Here is a 21,021-nt window from a genome sequence, read left to right on the forward strand (position 1 = left end):
GTAGCATTTGTCAGGTGTATGGCTTTTTCTGGTCTTTTGCTTCCCTTCCCATGTTGTTCTAGTTTAAAGCTCTCCTTACAAGTGTAGCAAGGCGACTTCCAAATACCTGCTTTCCAGTCTTCGTAAGGTGCACCCCATCTCTAGCAAGTAGTCCATCGTATAAGTAGTTCACTCCGTGATCCAGAAATCCAAATCGTTGCTGACGGCACCATCGACGTAGCCAGTTGTTCACCTGCAGAATCTTATTCCACCTCCTTGTTCCATGGCCATCCACTGGGAGGATGGAAGAGAAGACCACCTGCGCTCCCAGTTCTTTCACTTTCTTGCCTAAGTCTTCAAAGTCTCTGCAGATGGTTTCCAGGTCGTTTCTTGCGGTGTCATTTGTCCCCACATGTAGTAGCAGGAATGGGTAGTCATCTGTAGGTCTGAAGAGTCCTGATATCCTGTCAGACACATCTTTAATTTTTGCACCTGGAAGACAGCACATTTCTCTTGAAGTTATATCCGGTCTGCAGATAGCGGCCTCTGTTCCTCTCAACAGGGAATCCCCCATGACCACCACTCTCCGTTTCTTCTTCACAACATTTTTCTTTCTCCATCCAGGAGGACTCTGAAGGCGTACAAGGTTGCTGTTTGTGGGCAAAGTCTTATCCTGATGTATTTCTTCATCGTTTTCCTGCGTGAGAGCCTGGTACTGGTTTCTGAGCAGTATGGGTGCTGACTGCCTGACTGCAATAATCAGTGTTGGAAACAGTCAGTATGCTGGTTTAGTAATGAATGAATCTACTCCAGCACGCACTGTCAGTAAGTGCTGTTGGTGCTGGCTTATTGTTAACCTGTATCTGTCATTGTTAGTTTGTTTACTGTAAGTGATATCTGTAATTTGTATGTAACCCCTTCTCATGTACAGCACCTTGGAATCAATGGTGCTAAATAAATAATAATAATAATAACAATAATATAGTCGACAAATGGAAACTTGAAAAAACATTAAAAGACAGGAATAAAGAAATAAAAACAAGGGAGCATCCATTCACCAATTTATTAAGAAAGTAAAGTTCCCAGCTCTGATGTAGTCCACCGAACCCCACGATACTGCTCAATTACCTAGATCAAAGGCTATGGATACTCAGAATGTGGCTGTGTTTTGGACCCAGCGAAAATATGCTGCATCCAGAATGCTAGTAACACTGTTCGTGGGTATGTGCCAACAGGGCAATAGACTGTAATGATGCAGACAGAGCGAACGTGCGCATCACTGTGCATCATTTTTAGGAGTGTAGTATCACCTACAGGAGTAGCAAACTGCGTTTGATTGTCTGCCTCCTGTAGGCATCCGAAACCCATTTTTTGAGAACACCCTGGAGGTGTCTCTCAGTCTGCAGCTGCCGCTGGGCTGGTGCCTCTTATTTCTACTGACTAAACCAGTGTGTGCAATAATCAGTGTTGGAAACAGTCAGTATGCTGGTTTAGTAATGAATGAATCTACTCCAGCACGCACTGTCAGTAAGTGCTGTTGGTGCTGGCTTATTGTTAACCTGATGAATCATCAGCGCAATAATCAGCACTGCTGAATATCTGTTGAATACCAATACTGAACACTGCGTAATAACGAATCTACAACACCAGCACGCACTGTCACTGCTGTCATGTTGCATGCTGGTTTCATGTTAACTTGTTGTGCTGATCAGAGCTGTCACCAGAACTGTCATCAATTTATCACGGTGCTAGCGGTGACATCATGAAGGTCAGTGCAGTTCATTGGCCGGCTCACACTGACCTGAGTGTGGGAACAGCGGGCAGTGACTGGCGGTAACCTCTATGATGTTTACTTCTCCTCACTGAAGCTGCGTCCCAAGCTCAGCGTCTTCTGGATTCGTGGCTGAATGGTTGCTTCATGCCACTGGTCAGCTGGAAATCTTTGCGATACAAATTGATTTTCATGCAGGTGAGGAATATGGTGTTTTATTATTTTAATTTTTACAGTAATAAATGGGGAAAAGAAGGTGGAGTGTGTATTTCAAATAAAGGAATCAGTGTTGTTTTATTTCTCAATTAAAGGACTTTATTCTGGCTGTGTATTTTTTACAAAATGACTATGGGGTTAGTACTAGATGTCTCTCCATTACTAACCCCTGGGCTTGATGTCAGCCACCATAAAACAGCTGACATCTACCCCAACCCTATTGCTCTACCTGCCACAGCACCAGGGCAAGTGAGAAGAACTAGGCTAAGTGCCAGATTTGGTGCATATTATTGATGTGCCATTTCTGCGACAGCTGAGGGCGGATGTTCTTATCCTGAGAGGGTGCCAATATCTCTCACCCCTTCCCAGGCTATTAAATTCAGCCCACAGCTGTTTGTTTAGCTTTTGCTGGTTAGAAATTATAGGGGGACTCTACATTACTTTTTTCTGGGTTCCCCCATAAACTAACCAGTAAAGGCTAAGCAAACAGCTATGAGCTATTATTAATAGCCTGGAAACCCTTTGGGATATTGGCTCCTTTCCCAAATTATTAGCATCAGCCCCCAGCAGTCAGCTTTCCCTCTGCTGGTTACAAAAATTACGATTGAGCCCACAGCCATTTTTTTGTTTAAATTATTATTTTTTGCATATGATGTACACAGCCGGTGCTGAAAAGAACTCCCATCATTGTCGCCTGGTCGCACTGATCTCAGGAAGACCAGATGACAATGATGAGAGCTGCTTTCACCACCTGGTGCCCGGGAACAGCGCAAAGTGTACAGCTTTTCCCAGGCGCAGGTACGTGTCACACTGAGGCGGCACATGGATGGCACACAGATGCCACGCAAATGTAACACTCAAGACACATGGAAATGGATAGCTCTGCTACTGGTTTTTCCAGTACTGGAAATATCAGGACGTGTGAAGGGGCCTTATGCTAAACCTTGGTGAATTGTTTTCGTACCCTTGGCACACTATTAGTTAATCCTATCATGGGGCAGTGGCTCCAGCACCATGCACTGACAAAGCTGCCCCCTACTGGAATATAACCATAGCTACACATCTGTGGTTAAGCGGAGGTACTGAATAACGTGACTACACGTCTCACACTTCCTGAAACACGTGCTCCATGCAACATACGTGGCAATGCGCTGTACATTATGGGTGGAAACCCTAATAATATATTTATTTCGGAATGGTCGTGACCAGTTGGCTAGGATTCGGTCGCTACCATTTTTTTAAAAAAGGGGAATTATACGCCCCTCACAAACTTAGTTTCATGGAATCACGAGGCATGCCGGGAAATGTAGTTTTGCTCTTCAGATGCGAGCTCGGATTTACCTGACGTCAAACTACAGTTCCCATGAGGCGTCTGGCTGACTTACAGTCATGGGATGCAGTGGAGGGTGTAGAGTGAAGAGAGCAGAGAGAGTGAATGAAGGCAGGGGAAACTTGGTCATGAAGTGCAGAACTAGTGGGCACTGCCCGGAGTCAGGCTGCATGCACGGAAGCTCTGAGGTGTAGTGTGGGCACAGGGCAGTGGGTGCGTGCAGGACGAGGGCAGCAGAGGAAATGTAGGGGGTCACGTGCAGCTGACAGGATACAAAGTAGCGAGTGCGGCAGGGGCGCTCTCCACACTGGGCAGCACCGCGGGCTCATGGGAAGACCTGCAGATGCCAGAGGTACCAGCGATGCCAGGTGTGGAGGGCAGGCGAGGTAGTCAGGACCCTCCCACTGAGGAGCACAAGACCTGTGGGGACCCCAGCAGAGGAGCGCCGCCCCGGCTCTGCGGATATCTGGCCAAGCTGTCTGGGAAGGGGCCCCTGAGGAGCTTCAAGAGTCGTTGGTTTGTGTTTGACCCAAGAAGATGCCACCTCTACTATTTCAAAAGTCCCCAGGACTCCCAGCCCCTGGGGCACATAGACATTGGCGATGCCTCGTTCAGCTATGACCTGGAGGCAGAAGAGGGGCAGTTTGAGATCCACAGCTCTGGAAGGGTGTCCATTGTGCGGGTGAGTATCAGGGGGTGATTGGCACATGTCCCTGTTGTCATGTTGCCCCCATAGATCTGACCGTACGTTTCTTTTTATCCTATTCCCTAATTCGGCGTGCCTTCCCCTATGACTCCACAACTGCGGCACAACTACAACTCCTATCATGCCATGGCTGGTGCAGATTAGTTTTCCAGCAGGCTGAGAGCCACAGGTAGCATTGTTTGATGGTTTTCCTCTAGAGATGCAGGGCGAAGACCTTGACGAGAACCTGTCAGCAAGATCACGGTGCCCTAAGCGGGGGTAGCAAGACTATGTCACAGTTCCCACAGTCCTAAAACGCGTTGGAGAGCAAAACTAGTCGTGTCCCGTGTGGCATACAACCATCGGGCGAGGAGAGACGCAACTACACCCTGGGTGTCACACGGATGCATTGGCAACTGTACCAACCTGTTTACAGTGGCATCTCTCCGTGCCCAATAGGACAAGAGTACGCCGGTACCAACCCTTTATTCAGTGCCAGGCATGGGGAGAAGTATCCACTGGGCATCTTATGGTGGGTTCTTTTACTATCACTGGTAAGTCTATCAATATACACGTATAGACCGCCATCCCATCACGCACATTCAGACATACGTGCTCTTTTTTTGTGTGTTTTTTACAGATGGGAAACATATCCTTTATAATTTAGTTTTTTCTGTTGAGGACCAATTGTGCACAAAAAAAAAAAGAAATTTAGGAGATGCTTCCTTTTTTTTTTTAAAAATTGATTCGCATGAATTGAGAAAAAATACTAACTCCATTTTTTTTGTCTTTTATACAAGAAAAACTGATGCGTTACAAACCTAGGATGGGGGAAAATCGCATACAGCACACTGATGGAAAATGGCCTTTTGTTTGAATTGTTCTTGTACCCCCCCAAAAAAATACTGACATCTGAATGGGGCTTTTAGACCCAACAGCGGTCACAGTCCTGATGCATACAATGGCATGTGTCCTACATAGGGCACACTATAAAGAGTCGTAATCCCCTCAGTAACGTTTTTTTTTTTTTTTGCAGCCAACCCTTTATGAATGGATGCTCAGACTATTGCACAGTTACAGATAGAGACCAAAAGGACCCTCTTTTATAGCCGGGCGATTGGGGGCTTACCAAATCAATAACTTGTACGCTTCACGAGGGAATGCGTTCTGCAGTTAGAGCAACGTGATCTCGCTGACAGGTTCCCTTTAAATCATGTATGATGTCTGTATATTGCATTACAGGATATGCCATAAATATATATTAAATGCAGGTCCCTTTCTGATATTGTTCCACATCCAATTTAATAATGAATGGAGAGGTGGCTGAGTATATCTTAGGCTTTTGCCATTCATTTCTGTTAGGGTCTGTTCATATGGTATGACAAAGACCCATCTGTTTTCCGAGGTCGAAACGTTGCAAATATTGATAAGTGACTATACCCGAATATTGTGTTTTCTGAGCTCGAGTGTTATCCGAGTATCTCAGGCGTGCTCACGTAATATATTCGAGTCCCTCCGGCTGCATGAGTCACAGCTGTTGGCTGCGGGGATTGTTTGTTTGTTAGGCAATCCCCGCATGTGTTGCAGCCGTCTACCACCGCAAAACATGCAGCCGCAGGGACTCGAACATACTAATCGAGCACGCCCGAGATACTCGGATAACACGTGATCCGAGCGCGTTCGCTCATCACTAGTTGCAATCTCTCTGTAATTTATGATGTATTGATAAAGTAGTCCTGTTCTCTGTTTTGGGTGCTGTTGCCGTTTCTATTGTTCTTGGGCTGCATGAGTTGCTGACAGGTTCCCTATCATTGTATGTCTGCTTATTGCTTTGCAGGATGTGCCATAAATGATGGAGGCTAATGGTTGACACATTCAGTTGAAGAATGAATGGATAGGTGGTTGAATATATTGCGATCTCTTGCCATTCATTTTCTGTTTGGGTATGTTCACTCTGAGTTCTATTGCAAAAAAAGGGGGAGACAAAAAAGCGCAATAGGGTCTTATCCACGTTACAAAAGACAGTATATCATGAAATATGCTCACCTGGTTAGGATGAGATAAGAGCGTGTAGGTAGCGGCTGCTGCAGATCCACAGGTCTTCAGTGACCAAAGAAATGATGAATCCAAAGGGAGTTTGTAGCGCGGAATATAGCTACAAACTCCCTTTGGATTCATCACTCTGAGTTCTAGGCGTTCCTAAAAACTAGAGTTTTCAAGTAGAAACTTCTTCCGGAAAGTCTCTTGTTATGGGGGGGGGGGGGGGGGTTTGGAGGCGTTTGTCTTTGCCTGAAGCTGTTTTGGAAGAGTTTGTTTCCTGACTCATTGGTTGCAGCCTTCTGATTGGACAGAGCCTAGTATGGAGAAGTTTCTTCCAGGATCTGCTTCAAAGATGTGATATGCACTTTCTTTTTTTTCATTAGGCGTTTTTCAAAACCTCTTTATTGAAAGAAAAAAAAAACTTCATGAAAAGCTAAGCGGATTTCCCATAGAAATAATTTGGAAGAGTTTTTGATGAGGATTTTGGTGAGGATCCCATGTAAAGAAAAAAAAAAACCCTTAATGTGAAAATGGCTTAAAGAAGTTGTCCGTTACTTGGACAGAGTCTTCTCATACCCAACACTTGGTCCCCATAAAATAATAAAGCTTATACTCGCCTCCAGTGCTGGTGTCGAAATTCACTCTCCTTGGGCTCCCGCGTGGTTGTTATGACTCGTGGCGAACAAACGAAAAATCCTCATATAGAAACCAAGTGAAAGGCTCTGTGCACACGGTGCGGATTCTGCTGCGGATCCGCAGGGGATTTGGCCCTGCGGATCCACAGCAGAACTGTAGGTGATGTACAGTACCATTATTGGCTATGTAAAAAAAAAACCCGCTGTGCACATGCTGCGGATTTTTCCGTGCCGATTTCGTGCGGAATAAAAAAAGCAGCATGTCACTTCTTTTGTGCGGTTTTGCTGCAGTTTTCCACCTGGTCAGTTTTACAAATCCGCAGGTGGAAAACCGCACAAAAAATGCACTAAATCCGCAGGAAAAATGCAGGTCATTTGACCTGCGGATTTAGTAAAATCCGCACGGAAAAATCCGCGGGAGGATCCGCACCGTGTGCACATAGCCTAAGAACGCAGTTGTGGTCGAAATGCGTCTGGTATCTCCATATCTTCTCTCCTCACCTTTACATTCATTGAGGTCATTTTTTTCTATGTGGATTTTTTTCTGCTGTCATATTTTAATCGTGGAAATAAAGATTTTGCCATTTTAAACACACTGTTGAATTGGGGATTGGAAGCTGTATGTATCACTTTTTTTTCCTACTTTTTGTGACTGATTTCATGTAGAGAGGTTTTCTGTTAGTAAAAAATACACTGCTCAAAAAAATAAAGGGAACACTTAAACAACAGAATATAACTCCAAGTGAATCAAACTTCTGTGAAATCAAACTGACCACTTAGGAAGCAACACTGATTGAAAATCAATTTCACATGCTGTTGTGCAAATGGAATAGACAACAGACGGAAATTATTGGCAATTATCAAGGCACCCTCAATAAAGGAGTGGTTCTGCAGGTGGGGACCACAGACCACATCTCAGTACCAATGCTTTCTGGCTGATGTTCTGTTCACTTTTGAATGTTGGTTGTGCTTTCACACTCGTGGTAGCATGAGACGGACACTACAACTCACACAATTGGCTCAGGTAATGCAGCTCTTCCAGGATGGCACATCAATGCGAGCTGTGGCAAGAAGGTTTGCTGTGTCTGTCAGCATAGTGTCCAGAGGCTGGAGGCGCTATGAGGAGACAGGCCAGTACACCAGGAGATGTGGAGGGGGCCGTAGGAGGGCAACAACCCAGCAGCAGGACCGCTACCTTAGCCTTTGTGCAAGGAGGAACAGGAGGAGCACTGCCAGAGCCCTGCAAAATGACCTCCAGCATGCCACAAATGTACATGTGTCTGCACAAACGGTTAGAAACTGACTCCATGAGGATGGTCTGAGGCCCGATGTCCACAGTTGGGGGTTGTGCTCACAGCCCAACCCCGTGCAGGACGCTTGGCATTTGCCACAGAACACCAGGATTGGCAAATTCGCCACTAGTGCCCTGTGCTCGTCACAGATGAAAGCAGGTTTACACTGAGCACATGTGACAGAGTCTGTAGATGCCGTGGAGAGCGATCTGCTGCCTGCAGCATCCTTCAGCATGACCGGTTTGGCAGTGGGTCAATACTGATGTGGGGTGGCATTTCTTTGGAGGGCCGCACAGCCCTCCATGTGCTCACCAGAGGTAGCCTGACTGCCATTAGGTACCGAGATGAGATCCTCAGACCCCTTGTGAGACCATATGCTGGTGTGGTTGGCCCTGGGTTCCTTAATGCAGGTCAATGCCAGACCTCATGTGGCTGGAGTGTGTCAGCAGTTCCTGCAAGATGAAGACATTGAAGCTATAGACTAGCCTGCCCTTTTCCCAGAGCTGAATCTGATTTGAGCACATCTGGGACATCATGTCTTGCTCCATCCCCCAACGTCACGTTGCACCACAGACTGTCCAGGAGTTGGCGGATATTTTAGTCGAGGTCTGGGAGGAGATCTCTTAGGAGACCATCCGCCGTCTCATCAGGAGCATGCCCAGGCATTGTAGGGAGGTCATACAGGCACGTGGAGGCCACACACACTACTGAGCATCATTTCCTTGTCTTGAGGCATTTACACTGAAGTTGGATCAGCCTGTAATTTGATTTTCCACTTTGATTTTGAGTATCTTTCCAAATCCAGACCTACATGGGATATTAATTTTGATTTACATTGATCATTTTTGTTTTATTGTTCTCAACGCATGCCACTATGTAGTGAATAAAGATTTGCAGCTGCGATATTTCATTCAGTGATATCTACAATGTGGTATCTTAGTGTTCCCTTTATTTTTTTGAGCAGTGTATTATGGCATATTCCATTTTCTATTTTTTTTTTTTTTTATTTAGAGGTATGTTTCTGCACATGTGGAGTAGACAGCCTGTTCCCTGTGTACAGGTGGCGCGCCAGTCCTATATATGAGCCCTTAGGCTGCAAGTTAACCAGCGTCCCTCCTGGCCCACATTGGTATACATGGGCAAGCATCACTTACAGGTGCATCTCACAAAATTAGAATATCATCAAAAAGTTAATTTATTTCAGTTTTCAATACAAATAAGTGAAACTCATATATTAGATAGTCATTACAAACAGGTTGATCTATTGCATGTGTTTATTTCTGTTAATAATGCAGATTATGGCTTACAGCCAATGAAAACCCAAAAGTCATTATCTCAGTAAATTAGAATACTTTATAACACCAGCTTGAAAACTGATTTTAAAATCCGATATGTTGGCCTACTGAAATGTATGTTCAGTAAATGCACTCAATACTTGAATTGGTACTCCTTTTGCATCAATTACTGCATCAATGCGGCGTGGCATGGAGGCGATCAGCCTGTGGCACTGCTGAGGTGTTAAGGAAGCCCAGGTTGCTTTGATAGCAGCCTTCAGCTCGTCTGCATTGTTGGGTCTGGTGTCTCCTCTTCCTCTTGACAGTACCTCATAGATTCTTTATGGGGTTAAGGTCAGGCGAGTTTGCTGGCCAATCAAGCACAGTGATACTGTTGTTTTTAAACCAGGTATTGGTAATTTTGGCAGTGTGGACAGGTGCCAGGTCCTGTTGGAGAATGAAATTTCCATCTCCAAAAAGCTTGTCGGCAGAGGGAAGCATGAAGTGCTCTAAAATTTCCTGGTAGACGGCTATGCTGACTTTTGTCTTGATAAAACACAGTGGACCTACACCAGCAGATGACATGGCTCCCCAAACCATCACCGATTGTGGAAACTTCACACTAGACCTCAAGCAGTTTGGATTGTGGTCCTCTCCACTCTTCCTCCCTCCAGAGTCTGGGACCTTGATTTCCAAGGTCTAGTGTGAAGTATTCACAATCAGTGGTGGTTTTGGGAGCTAAAACAACGCAGACAAGTTGAAGGCTGCTATCAAAGCAACCTGGGCTTCCATAACACCTCTGCAGTGCCACAGACTGATCACCTCCATGCCACGCCACGCCACATTGATGCAGTCATTGACGCAAAAGGACCAAATACGGAGTGCGTTTACTGAACATTTCAGTAGGCCAACATTTTGGATTTTTAAAATAATATTTCAAGCTTTTGTTATAAAGTATTCCAATTTACTGAGATAATGACTTTTGGGTTTTCATTGCCTGTAAGCCATAATCATCAACATTAACAGAAATAAACACTTGAAACAGATCACTCTGCAATGACTCTATATAATATGTGAGTTTCACTTTTTGTATAGAAGAACTGAAATTAACTTTTTGATAATCTGCTAATTTTGTGAGATGCACCTGTAGATGTATAGAGAGTTATTGGGGAGTATATTGCCCTGGTACGTGCAACTCCTATGCAGCAATTTCAAGACTATGAAAATTCCTGGGCAACTTTGCTTTCTTTATGGAGTGGAGGCCATTGCTGACGAATAAGCAAAAAGCATGTTCCTCAAATGATATTATTTTTAAGCTGGTTAAAAACGCCTCTTTCTCAGCCGCACATTGCCTGCGTAATCTGATGATGTGTTGCTTCTCACACATCCTTCTCATGATCAAGTCAATGATTTTTCTGTGTTTACACAGAAGTGCAATCTTCTGAACAGGCCATTATACGACCACGGCCAGCTACTATTAACAGGTCTTCAGTTTCTGATTTATCCATAAGAGGAAATCCTTTATTACACTGGTAAATTACACAACACGTCCTGTTACAGTAAGGTGATGTTCACATGTCCAGTAATAATGCTGGCAAAAAAGTTGTGCAGGTGAAGCTTTCTTTGTCAGTTTTTAAATAACTGATCTCTGCTGGATCCATTTTTTACATTTAAACAGCCATACATTTTCTTCCATTTGAAATGAATCCAGCAAGCCAAAAACGGATCTGTTACAAATGAAAGAAAAACGGATCGGTAATTAATGGATCCATTTTCCATAGACTTCAATGTTAAAAAAAAAAAATGGATCCAGCAGACATCAGCTATTTAAAAACGGACAAAAAAGTTGCATCTGCACAACTTTTTTGCCAGCAGATTGCTGCTGGATTCATTGTAATGGATCACTGCTGGGCACGTGAACATAGCCTAAGGGAAAGTCCTCCAGCAGCTCTTATCGGTAATGTCTTTATAATGCTAGTATATGAATAAAGAAACATCAGGAAGGAAAATCCTTTACTAAGGATAATCTCTAGCAAATTGCTAAACAAAGAAATGCTGTTTTCTGAGTGAGGCTTCAGCAGTCAGCACCTGTTGGGAAGTGTTTGTTTTCGGGTTAATGAATATAGCATGTGAGGTCTGCCAGGTGACAGTGTTGTAGGTCCAGGCAGGTGATTTAGATATTCATGTCGCTCTTGTATGCACTCTTACTTTCATTAACAACACAGTTATTGAAACATTAAAAAATCAAACTAAATCCCAGAGCATCCTAGTCATTGTATATTGCCGACACTCCCATCAGTCGCTAGCTGCTGTACAGGCAGCGCCCAATTTACGGTGATTGTTCTGTTGTGGTGCAAGATGCACATTTGTGGTCGGAGAGAAGTGCAGAGAAAGGGCTCCATTATTCCTTCCCCCTGTGGTTGCACCACTATGGACCAGTAGGTTCCCACACATTCTAGCACTAAGGGAAACCACTGTGAAGTAACGTCTCCAGCTCACTGTAGAACCATTTGCACTGAACATTTGGTACGCCCTGTGCTGCAGTGTAGGGCCTCTGTACTGCTCTATGCTACACAGAAATCCTAGTGGAGAATACCTCTGTAATACGGCATCTGATGGCGCTTATAACACAATAAGAGCAGAAGAGTGGTATTAACGTCTTCCCAAGTTAGGACTTGAAGGGTTAATATAACTTTGCCTCTGCAACTTTATATCCCTACTAGCTGAAGAGCCCAGTGTTGCCTGGGCATAGTAACCAACTGTGGTTAGTTATAACAAATTATAATGATTATATTGCACATAAAAACCGTGCATCTAATCCTATCCTGTGTGATACTGACTGCTGAGCCGTGTATCTAATACTATTCTGTGTGATACTGCCTGCTGAGCCATGTGTCTAATCCTCTCCTGTGTGATACTGACTGCTGAGCTGTGTGTCTAATCCTATCCTGTGTGATACTGACTGCTGAGCTGTGTATCTAATCCTATCCTGTGTGATACTGGGCTCCCCCTGCAGTCTGTGTCAGAGGGTGGTCTGTGTTGGCACGGTAATAAATTGTTATTTCCAGCTTTACAGAAGGACGATAACACCATACAAATGATAAGAATAATAGGCCTCAGTTACCACAACTGTCTACAAAGAAAGCTGTTGCTGATAGCAACCAATCACAGCTCATTTTTCATCTTTTAAACAGCTCTGGGACAGCGTGGTGAGTTTTGAGTAGCGACTTTTGTGTTTTGACTTTTATGTGGCGAGTTTGGTGTATGTGTGGTGAAATGTGTGCTGAGGGTGGTATATGTGTTGAAGCACGTGGGGTAGTGTGTGGCACATTTTGTGTGTGTGTTCATATCCCCATGTGCGGTGAGTATCTCATGTCAGGGCCCCATCTTAGCAACTGTACGGTATATACTCTTTGGTGCCATCGCTCTCATTCTTTAAGTCCCCCTTGTTCACATCTGGCAGCTGTCAATTTGCCTCCAACACTTTTCCTTTCACTTTTTCCCCATTATGTAGATAGGGGCAAAATTGTTTGGTGAAATGGAACACGCGGGGTTAAAATGTCGCCTCACAACATAGCCTGTGACGCTCTCAGGGTCCAGACGTGTGACTGTACAAAATTTTGTGGCTGTAGCTACGACGGTGCAGATGCCAATACATACATACACTTTTCCCCATTATGTAGATGGGGATAAAATTGTTTGGTGAATTGAACGCGCGGGGTTAAAATTTCGCCTCACAACATAGCCTATGACACTCTCTGGGTCCAGACATGTGACTGTGTCAAATGTTGTGGCTGTAGCTGCGACGGTGCGGATGCCAATACCGGACATACATACAGTTGTGGCCAAAAGTATTGACACCCCTGCAATTATGTCAGATAATACTCAGTTTCTTCCTGAAAATGATTGCAAACACAAATTCTTTGGTATTATTATCTTCATTTAATTTGTCTTAAATGAAAAAACACAAAAAAGAATTGTCCTAAAGCCAAATTGGATACAATTCCACGCCAAACGTAAAAAAGAGGGTGGACAAAAGTATTGGCACTGTTCGAAAAATCATGTGATGCTTCTCTAATTTGTGTAATTAACAGCGCCTGTATCTTACCTGTGGCACCTAACAGGTGTTGGCAATAACTAAATCACTTGCAGCCAGTTGACATGGATTAAAGTTGACTCAACCTTTGTCCTGTGTCCTTGTGTATACTACATTGAGCATGGAGAAAAGAAAGAAGACCAAAGAACTGTCTGAGGACTTGAAAAACCAAATTGTGAGGAAGCATAAGCAATCTCAAGGCTACAAGTCCATCTCCAAAGACCTGAATGTTCCTGTGTCTACCGTGCGCAGTGTCATCAAGAAGTTTAAAGCCCATGGCACTGTGGCTAACCTCCCTAGATGTGGATGGAAAAGAAAAATTGACAAGAGATTTCAACGCAAGATAGTGCGGATGTTGGATAAAGAACCTCGACTAACATCCAAACAAGTTCAAGCTGCCCTGCAGTCCGAGGGTACAACAGTGTCAACCCGTACTATCCGTCGGCGTCTGAATGAAAAGGGACTGTATGGTAGGAGACCTAGGAAGACCCCACTTCTTACCCCGAGACATAAAAAAGCCAGGCTGGAGTTTGCCAAACCTTACCTGAAAAAGCCTAAAAGGTTTTGGAAGAATGTTCTCTGGTCAGATGAGACAAAAGTAGAGCTTTTTGGGCAAAGGCATCAACATAGAGTTTACAGGAGAAAAAAAGAGGCATTCAAGGAAAAGAACACGGTCCCTACAGTCAAACATGGCGGAGGTTCCCTGATGTTTTGGGGTTGTGTTGCTGCCTCTGGCACTGGATTGCTGGACCGTGTGCATGGCATTATGAAGTCTGAAGACTACCAACAAATTTTGCAGCATAATGTAGGGCCCAGTGTGAGAAAGCTGGGTCTCCCTCAGAGGTCATGGGTCTTCCAGCAGGACAATGACCCAATACACACTTCAAAAAGCACTAGAAAATGGTTTGAGAGAAAGCAATGGAGACTTCTAAGGTGGCCAGCAATGAGTCCAGACCTGAATCCCATCTAACACCTGTGGAGAGATCTAAAAATGGCGGTTTGGAGAAGGCACCCTTCAAATATCAGGGACCTGGAGCAGTTTGCCAAAGAAGAATGGTCTAAAATTCCGGCAGAGCATTGTAAGAAAATCATTGATGGTTACCGGAAGCGGTTGGTTGCGCAACCAAGTATTAGGCTGAGGGTGCCAATACTTTTGTCTGGCCCATTTTTGGAGTTTTGTGTGAAATGATCAATGTTTTGCTTTTTGCTTCATTCTCTTTTGTGTTTTTTCATTTAAGACAAATTAAATGAAGATAATAATACCAAAGAATTTGTGTTTGCAGTCATTTTCAGGAAGAAACTGAGTATAATCTGACAAAATTGCAGGGGTGTCAATACTTTTGGCCACAACTGTACGTACGTACGTACATACATACATACACACACACACACACACACACACACACACACACACACACACACACACACACACACACACACACACACACACACACACACACACACACACATTGAGCTTTATATATTAGGTGTAAGGTCCTCTAAGCAACAGGTTTAGGAGCTGAGCCTGCACCATTCCCAGGAGACACCTGTTACACAGCTGGCATCTTCCTGTAAGTGACTGGAGCTTGCTCAAATCACTTCTCTTTAACCATTTAAATGTCGTTGCAAATTATGGACAGGTTTATTTAAATTGTGGTGGCCAGTTCAAACATTCTGCACCTCCTATTGAGCCCCCCATGACACGATCTCTGGGTACCGAAATGCACCTTGCTGCCATGCTAGTCCTATGATATGAAAACATCACTTTCTCTCTATACTGCTATATGGATTATATAGTACATGCAATCAAATCTCTTAAAGGGACTAAAAAATAAGGTAAAAAGGATTTAAAATATTTTACATTATATATACATTTTAAATCACCTCCAATTAAAAATTGAGCAGATTTGGCATTGGCACATTCATTAAATTCTGATAATAAAACCAATCAACCCATATGATAAATGATGTAAAGAGGAAAAAAGAATCAAAATACCAGAATTGCGTTTTTTTTTTCTGTCACCACACATCCGTGAAATTTTTTTAGAAAAAATGATCAAATTGTTATGTAATACAAATTATCAATAAAAACATCCGCTTACAACAAGCCGTCACATAGCATCATCGAAAAACGTTATGGTTCTTAGAAAATGGTGAAGCAAAAAATGAAGTTACCGTAACAAAAAAAAAATTACCAAGGGCTTCACTTAGAAGAAAAAAAATGTAAGCCATTTGGTATGGCTGTCATCCTAGTGAATCGGAGAATCATGTTGCCAGGTTATTTTTACTGCACAGTAAACGCCGTAAAAACAAAAAAAAATCATTGCTAGAACTGCAATTTTTATTCAACATTTCATGGTGGAGGGGAGGAAAAAAATGAAGATGGAAAAAATGAAAATTGACCCCAACTGGAAGGGGTTAAAATAAGTACCGTAGCCGGACTGTTACCCAGTGTGAGAGCCCTGCTCTAACTCGTAGATGGCTGTCCAATGCCCTAATAGAGGAGTAACCCCCATTACTTAGGCCCCACACAATTCTATCTGTAGCAATTGGCCTTTTTTAATATAATATGTGGTTACGTCCAGTTGAATGTTATTGTTCGTGGACCAGCCGCGTCTGCGAATTTCAAACATGACTGCTTCCGTGTGCAGCTCCGTGCTCTGCATTACAGCCAAGGTTCAGCATCTGAAACCTAGCACTGTGTCCTCTGCAAAACACACGAGACATGTACATGCCATTGACCAAGTATAGTCCGTGAAGTGTTCATTGTGAGCCGAAACGTTTGTGTCACTGTAACCTTGGGCAGTGTGCCCACGTTGCGTTTTTTATGCGTTTCCGCTGCAGTGGAAACCCTTAAAAAACGCTAATAAAACGCACCCCCGTGCAATCCTATAGGATTCCGCAGTTGCTGTTCCCATGGTGCGGATTGTACCGCTGCGGAATCGCATCGTGGTAAAATCCGCAGCATGTTCGTTATTTCTGCGGAATCGCTGCGATGCCACCATAGGATTGCATTGAAGCTCACTTTACGCATGTTCCTATGCCCACCATGCGTAAAGTTAGCGCTTCATGTGCGGATAGTACCCAGGGTCTGGAGGAGAGGAGACTCCTCCATGCCCTGGGTACCATATCGCTGTAAAAAATAGGATTAAAATAAAAAATCGGGATATACTTACCCTCCGGCGGCCTCCGGAGTCCTCCCGCCTCTCAGCCACTCTGCCGGCATCTTCCTTTCCCAGGGATGCATTGCGTGAATGACCTCTGATGACGTAGCGGTCTCGTGTGATGCTACATCATCAGAGGTCATTGTCGCAAGGCATCTCTGGGAACGGAAGTTGCTGCCTGCGCCAATGAGGGGCGGGATGACTCCGGGGCCCCTGGAGCGTAAGTATATCCCTATTTTTTTTTTTTTACATTATATCTTTTACTCTTGATGCTGCATAGGCAGCATCAACAGTAAAAAGTTTGTCACACTTGTCAAGCACTATGCTTGACAAGTGTGACCAACCTGTCAATCACTTTTCCAAGCGATGCTTCAAATCGCTTGGGAAGCGCAAGCATTCTGCAAGCTAAGAACGCTTGCAAAATGCTTGTGTTTAGCTGGAAAACGCATGCGAATTCCGCATGCGTTTTACCCGCGGCAGGGAGTTGCGGAAATGCTGCGGACATTCCCGCAGCATTTCTGCAATATGGGACTTGGCCTACCTCTACAAGTACGGCTAGCCAGTGCACAGCCCAAGGATATATATACATTAGACGATATCGTGACCACTATTGCTCCGTTAAAAGTCCATGGCATAGAATAGGATGGCTGGGCACTGCACTAGGCTTTCATCATGGCTGCAGCACCAAATACTTTATACTACTGGCCACAGACCGCAAAGTCGTACACTAGCAATGTCACAGTGTGTATTGTGGGAACACCCCTTTAATGTGTCCTATATAAGCAATACTGAATAAAGGATTAAAGGATCCTAATTACAGGCAGCACGGTGGCTCAGTGGTTAGCAGGGTTCTTTGTTTTCCTCCCACACTCTAAAGACTAATAGGGAATTTAGCTTGTGAGCCCCAATGGGGACAATGGTGATAATGTCTGTGAAGTGCTGTGTAAGTGAGTAAACTAAATATATAAATGCCTTTAATGACTTTAGTGGTAAAATATAATTGAAGCCAAATTTCCATTTTTGGCTTGCAGTACCTATGTTGGTGTATATTCTGAAAGAGGCATGTGACAAGTGTGACATCTGTAGAATACGGTAGTTCTAGCCTGATCTTCTTTTACATCCTGTTTCTTGTAGATCATGTGGCTCCATTAGACATCTCCTACCCTCCTACACACACAGGTAGTGGTTTTTGTTCACCAGGTCACCTATTTTGTTAAATGTGTGGGCTGGACACGGTATTAAGAACTTTTTGTCTTTAAAGGAATTAGATGGTGCAATTTAGTAATGTGAACCCCATGTGCAATGGTCTATTCTGCTTAATTATTAGGCTATGTTCACACGTTGCGATTTTTCTTATGCAAATTAAAAGCTGCGTTTTTCAGCACCAGCAAAAGCTATGAGATTTCAAAAATCTAATGCACGCACATTGTCTTTTTTCCTGACTGAATAGCAAAACTGCTGCATTTTTTAAAACTGCAGGGTCTCATACTATCTTCTCAGCACGTGATGTGGACTGCACCTGCAAGGGTTAGTTTGACTCCTCTCAATCCAGCTCCCAACCTCTGTTTTAGGCTATAAAGTGAGTATAAATCATACCCCGACACACAACGCATACCCTGATTTCTAACACGCTGCCACCACTCGTCAAACAACACGGTGATGAGTCCGTAAAATAAGTTACTGTCAGACAATCAAAAGGTCACACACTCTCTGAATGCAATAGCCGGGGTACCTGAGACAATGGCGCCTGAAAGGATCACGGGTGGTAAGAGGGCCTTTATTTACTATTGGGACTGGTACCCCTTTCTGTGCACCCCTTGAAAATAGATGTCGGAGTGACATGTCTTCCTTGATCTGCACACTCTCTCAAGGCCTATAGATTCTTTTAGAGCAGACAAGGATCAAACTTATTTTAATATTTAAACAAAATGATACTCGCACTGTGAATCAATGGAGAATAAAAATATATATATATTCTCCTTTCACAGTGCGAGTATCATTTTGTTTAAATATTAAAATAAGTTTGATCCTTGTCTGCTCTATATATATATATATATATATATATATATATATATATATATATATATATATATATATATATATATATATATATATATACCTGTAGGATCAAGGCAATAAACTCATAAGCATTAGATGTTAGAAGATACTGAGTATTGATGGATCAGACTACAAAAAGACAAAACATAAGTTTTATATCTGAAAATGCAAAGTCATATCCCCAAAAAAAAAAAAAAAAAAAAAAAAGTGTGAAGTGTCCGAGTTAGACTCTAGTGACTAAGAGCATGGTCAGTATTGCGTTCTAATAGTTAATTAAAAACACCTACCATATAACTATGCCGACATAAAAAAAAAAAAAAAAAAATTAATTATTTTAAGGTTTAATGTACAGAGAAGAATACTAGAGTATGTGGCACTAGAGTTCTAGTCCTCTTCCTCTCTGAAGAGACAATTTTCATATTTCCCAGAGGAGCATTGCAGCTTAAAAGTGCCCTCCTCTCTGCATGCTTGACATGTCACTCTCCGCAAGGAGAAACGTTACCCCTTGGATCCCAAGCTTTAATATAAAAATATTCAGTGCTTACAATAAATATGTAAAAGGTAACAAAACACACAAATATTCAAAACAGTCATAAAATAAAAAGGGAGAAATAACAGAAATACCTAAATGTTTCCATCTACAGTTACCTTCTGTTTTCATTGAGAGTAGGAGAAGGGAATTATGGATCGCATCAGCCTATTAAGCTACCCACACATGTGAACAACTTTTCTTTGGGTCACCAAGCTTTCTATAGTCTGGACCATACGCTCATATTTCCAGGATGATCCTGATTGGCCCCTTTTAAAAGATGCTTTTTTTGTGAGTGGACGACAGGCTAAACTGTGGCATTTCAAATATCCTGGGTCTAAAACCCCTTTAAATCTCATGGTCCAAGTGCTAAGGTGCTATGGTTGACAACTCGAGCAAAAGCCCCTTTGGGTACGTGCTTACGATCAGGAATAGCAGCGTTTTGGATGCAGCTCACCTGCGTTGTGTCCAAAACGCTGCATTCTACAATACAAACACAGTGGATGGGATTTATAGAAATCCCATGCCCACTATGCTTCTATTTAACACTGCGTAAACTCACCCACGATGTGCGTTCACGAGCAGCTGCATTTTAATTTTCGTTGCTGAGACGCTAGTCTACACAACAGAAATTTCCACAATCGAATATATTGGATGATGTAAATCCGCATTGTTAAATGAACACATGCGGATTTAACCATGTGATTGAGCGCAGCGTTTTGGATGCAGCAAAAATAAGTTGCGTCCACGGTGCTTCTATTTCCCCATCGTGGGCACATACCCTTTGTGTTTGCAGTACTGGTATATCCAGTTTCACCCTTTTGTCAAGTGAATGTAACTCTGCTGCTGTTGTGCTTTTTCCTTAGTGATTATTATATACTAGCTGAAGGGCCCGGCGTTGCCCGGGCATAGTAACTAACTACGGTTAGTTATAACAAATTATAATGATTCTATCTATATGCTGTATATACTCGAGTATAAGCCGAGATTTTCAGCCCATTTTTTAAGGCTGAAGGTGCCCCTCTTGGCTTATACTTGAGTCATATACCGGGGGGTCGGCGGGGGAGGGGGAGCGCGGGTCAGATCATACTCACCCCCTCCTGGCACGATCTCTGCAGCCGCCCTGCTTCTATTATCTTGGGGCCCCAGCTCTTCCTGCGTTCAGCAGTCACGTGGTACCGCTCATTAAAGTCATGAATATGCGCATATTAATGACTTTAATGAGCGGTACTACGTGACCGCTGAAACCTGGAAGAGCTGCGGTGCGGAGACCATGGAAGAAGTCCTCTGACTGTGACGTTCAGGTCAGAGGGCGCGATCACGTAGTCAGTGCGCGCCCTCTGCTGAACGTCGCTGCAGAGACCCGGGAGACAGAGTGGCGCGCGACGATGGAACGGTGGATTGGTAAATATTGCCAGTGCCAGGGGCTTGAGCCAACGGCGACACCGGCACCTGCCCACATAGCGCCGGTGTCCCCGCCTGCTCAGGACACCGGCACCTGGCCCCCAGCGACGAGAGGGGAGTATGTGTTTTATTTTCCTACTAATTGCAGCGGCTGCAGCAATATATGGGCCGTATTTATCTATGGAGCATCTTCTTGGGCCACCATTAACCCTTGTGCAGCATTTTATGGGGGTATTTAACTATAGAGCATCTTCTTGGGCCATTTTTGAGGCAAAATTAGAAGTCTCGGGTCGGCTTATACTCGAGTATATAAAGCTGAGTATAGAGCCCCACCCACTCCGCATAGCCACATTCACTATAATATCCCACATCATCTCATCAACCAGAGCTACTGGACTACTACCACTAATATCCCACATCAAACTGTCACCCAGAGCCACCGGACTACTACCCATAATATCCCACATCATCCCGTCAGAGAAATCGGACTACTACCCCTAATATCCCACATCATTCCGTCAGCCAGAGCCACCAGACTACTACCCCTA

The 21,021-nt window shown here is 43.7% G+C and overlaps 1 protein-coding gene across 1 annotated transcript in view; it reads left to right on the plus strand.

Moving 5' to 3' along the window:
• Positions 1–3,277: 3,277 nt before the first annotated feature.
• TBC1D2B (TBC1 domain family member 2B) overlaps positions 3,278–21,021 on the plus strand; it is a 111,707-nt gene continuing 93,963 nt past the window's right edge. Inside the window, exon 1 of the mRNA XM_073579377.1 lies at positions 3,278–3,978. Coding sequence (XP_073435478.1) covers positions 3,640–3,978 — 339 coding nt within the window. The 5' untranslated portion in view covers positions 3,278–3,639. The remainder of the gene's footprint in view (positions 3,979–21,021) is intronic.

The sequence above is a fragment of the Dendrobates tinctorius genome, unplaced genomic scaffold (assembly GCF_039654945.1).
Source record: "Dendrobates tinctorius isolate UK_male_01 unplaced genomic scaffold, ASM3965494v1 ptg000062l, whole genome shotgun sequence".
Classification (NCBI taxonomy): domain Eukaryota; kingdom Metazoa; phylum Chordata; class Amphibia; order Anura; family Dendrobatidae; genus Dendrobates; species Dendrobates tinctorius.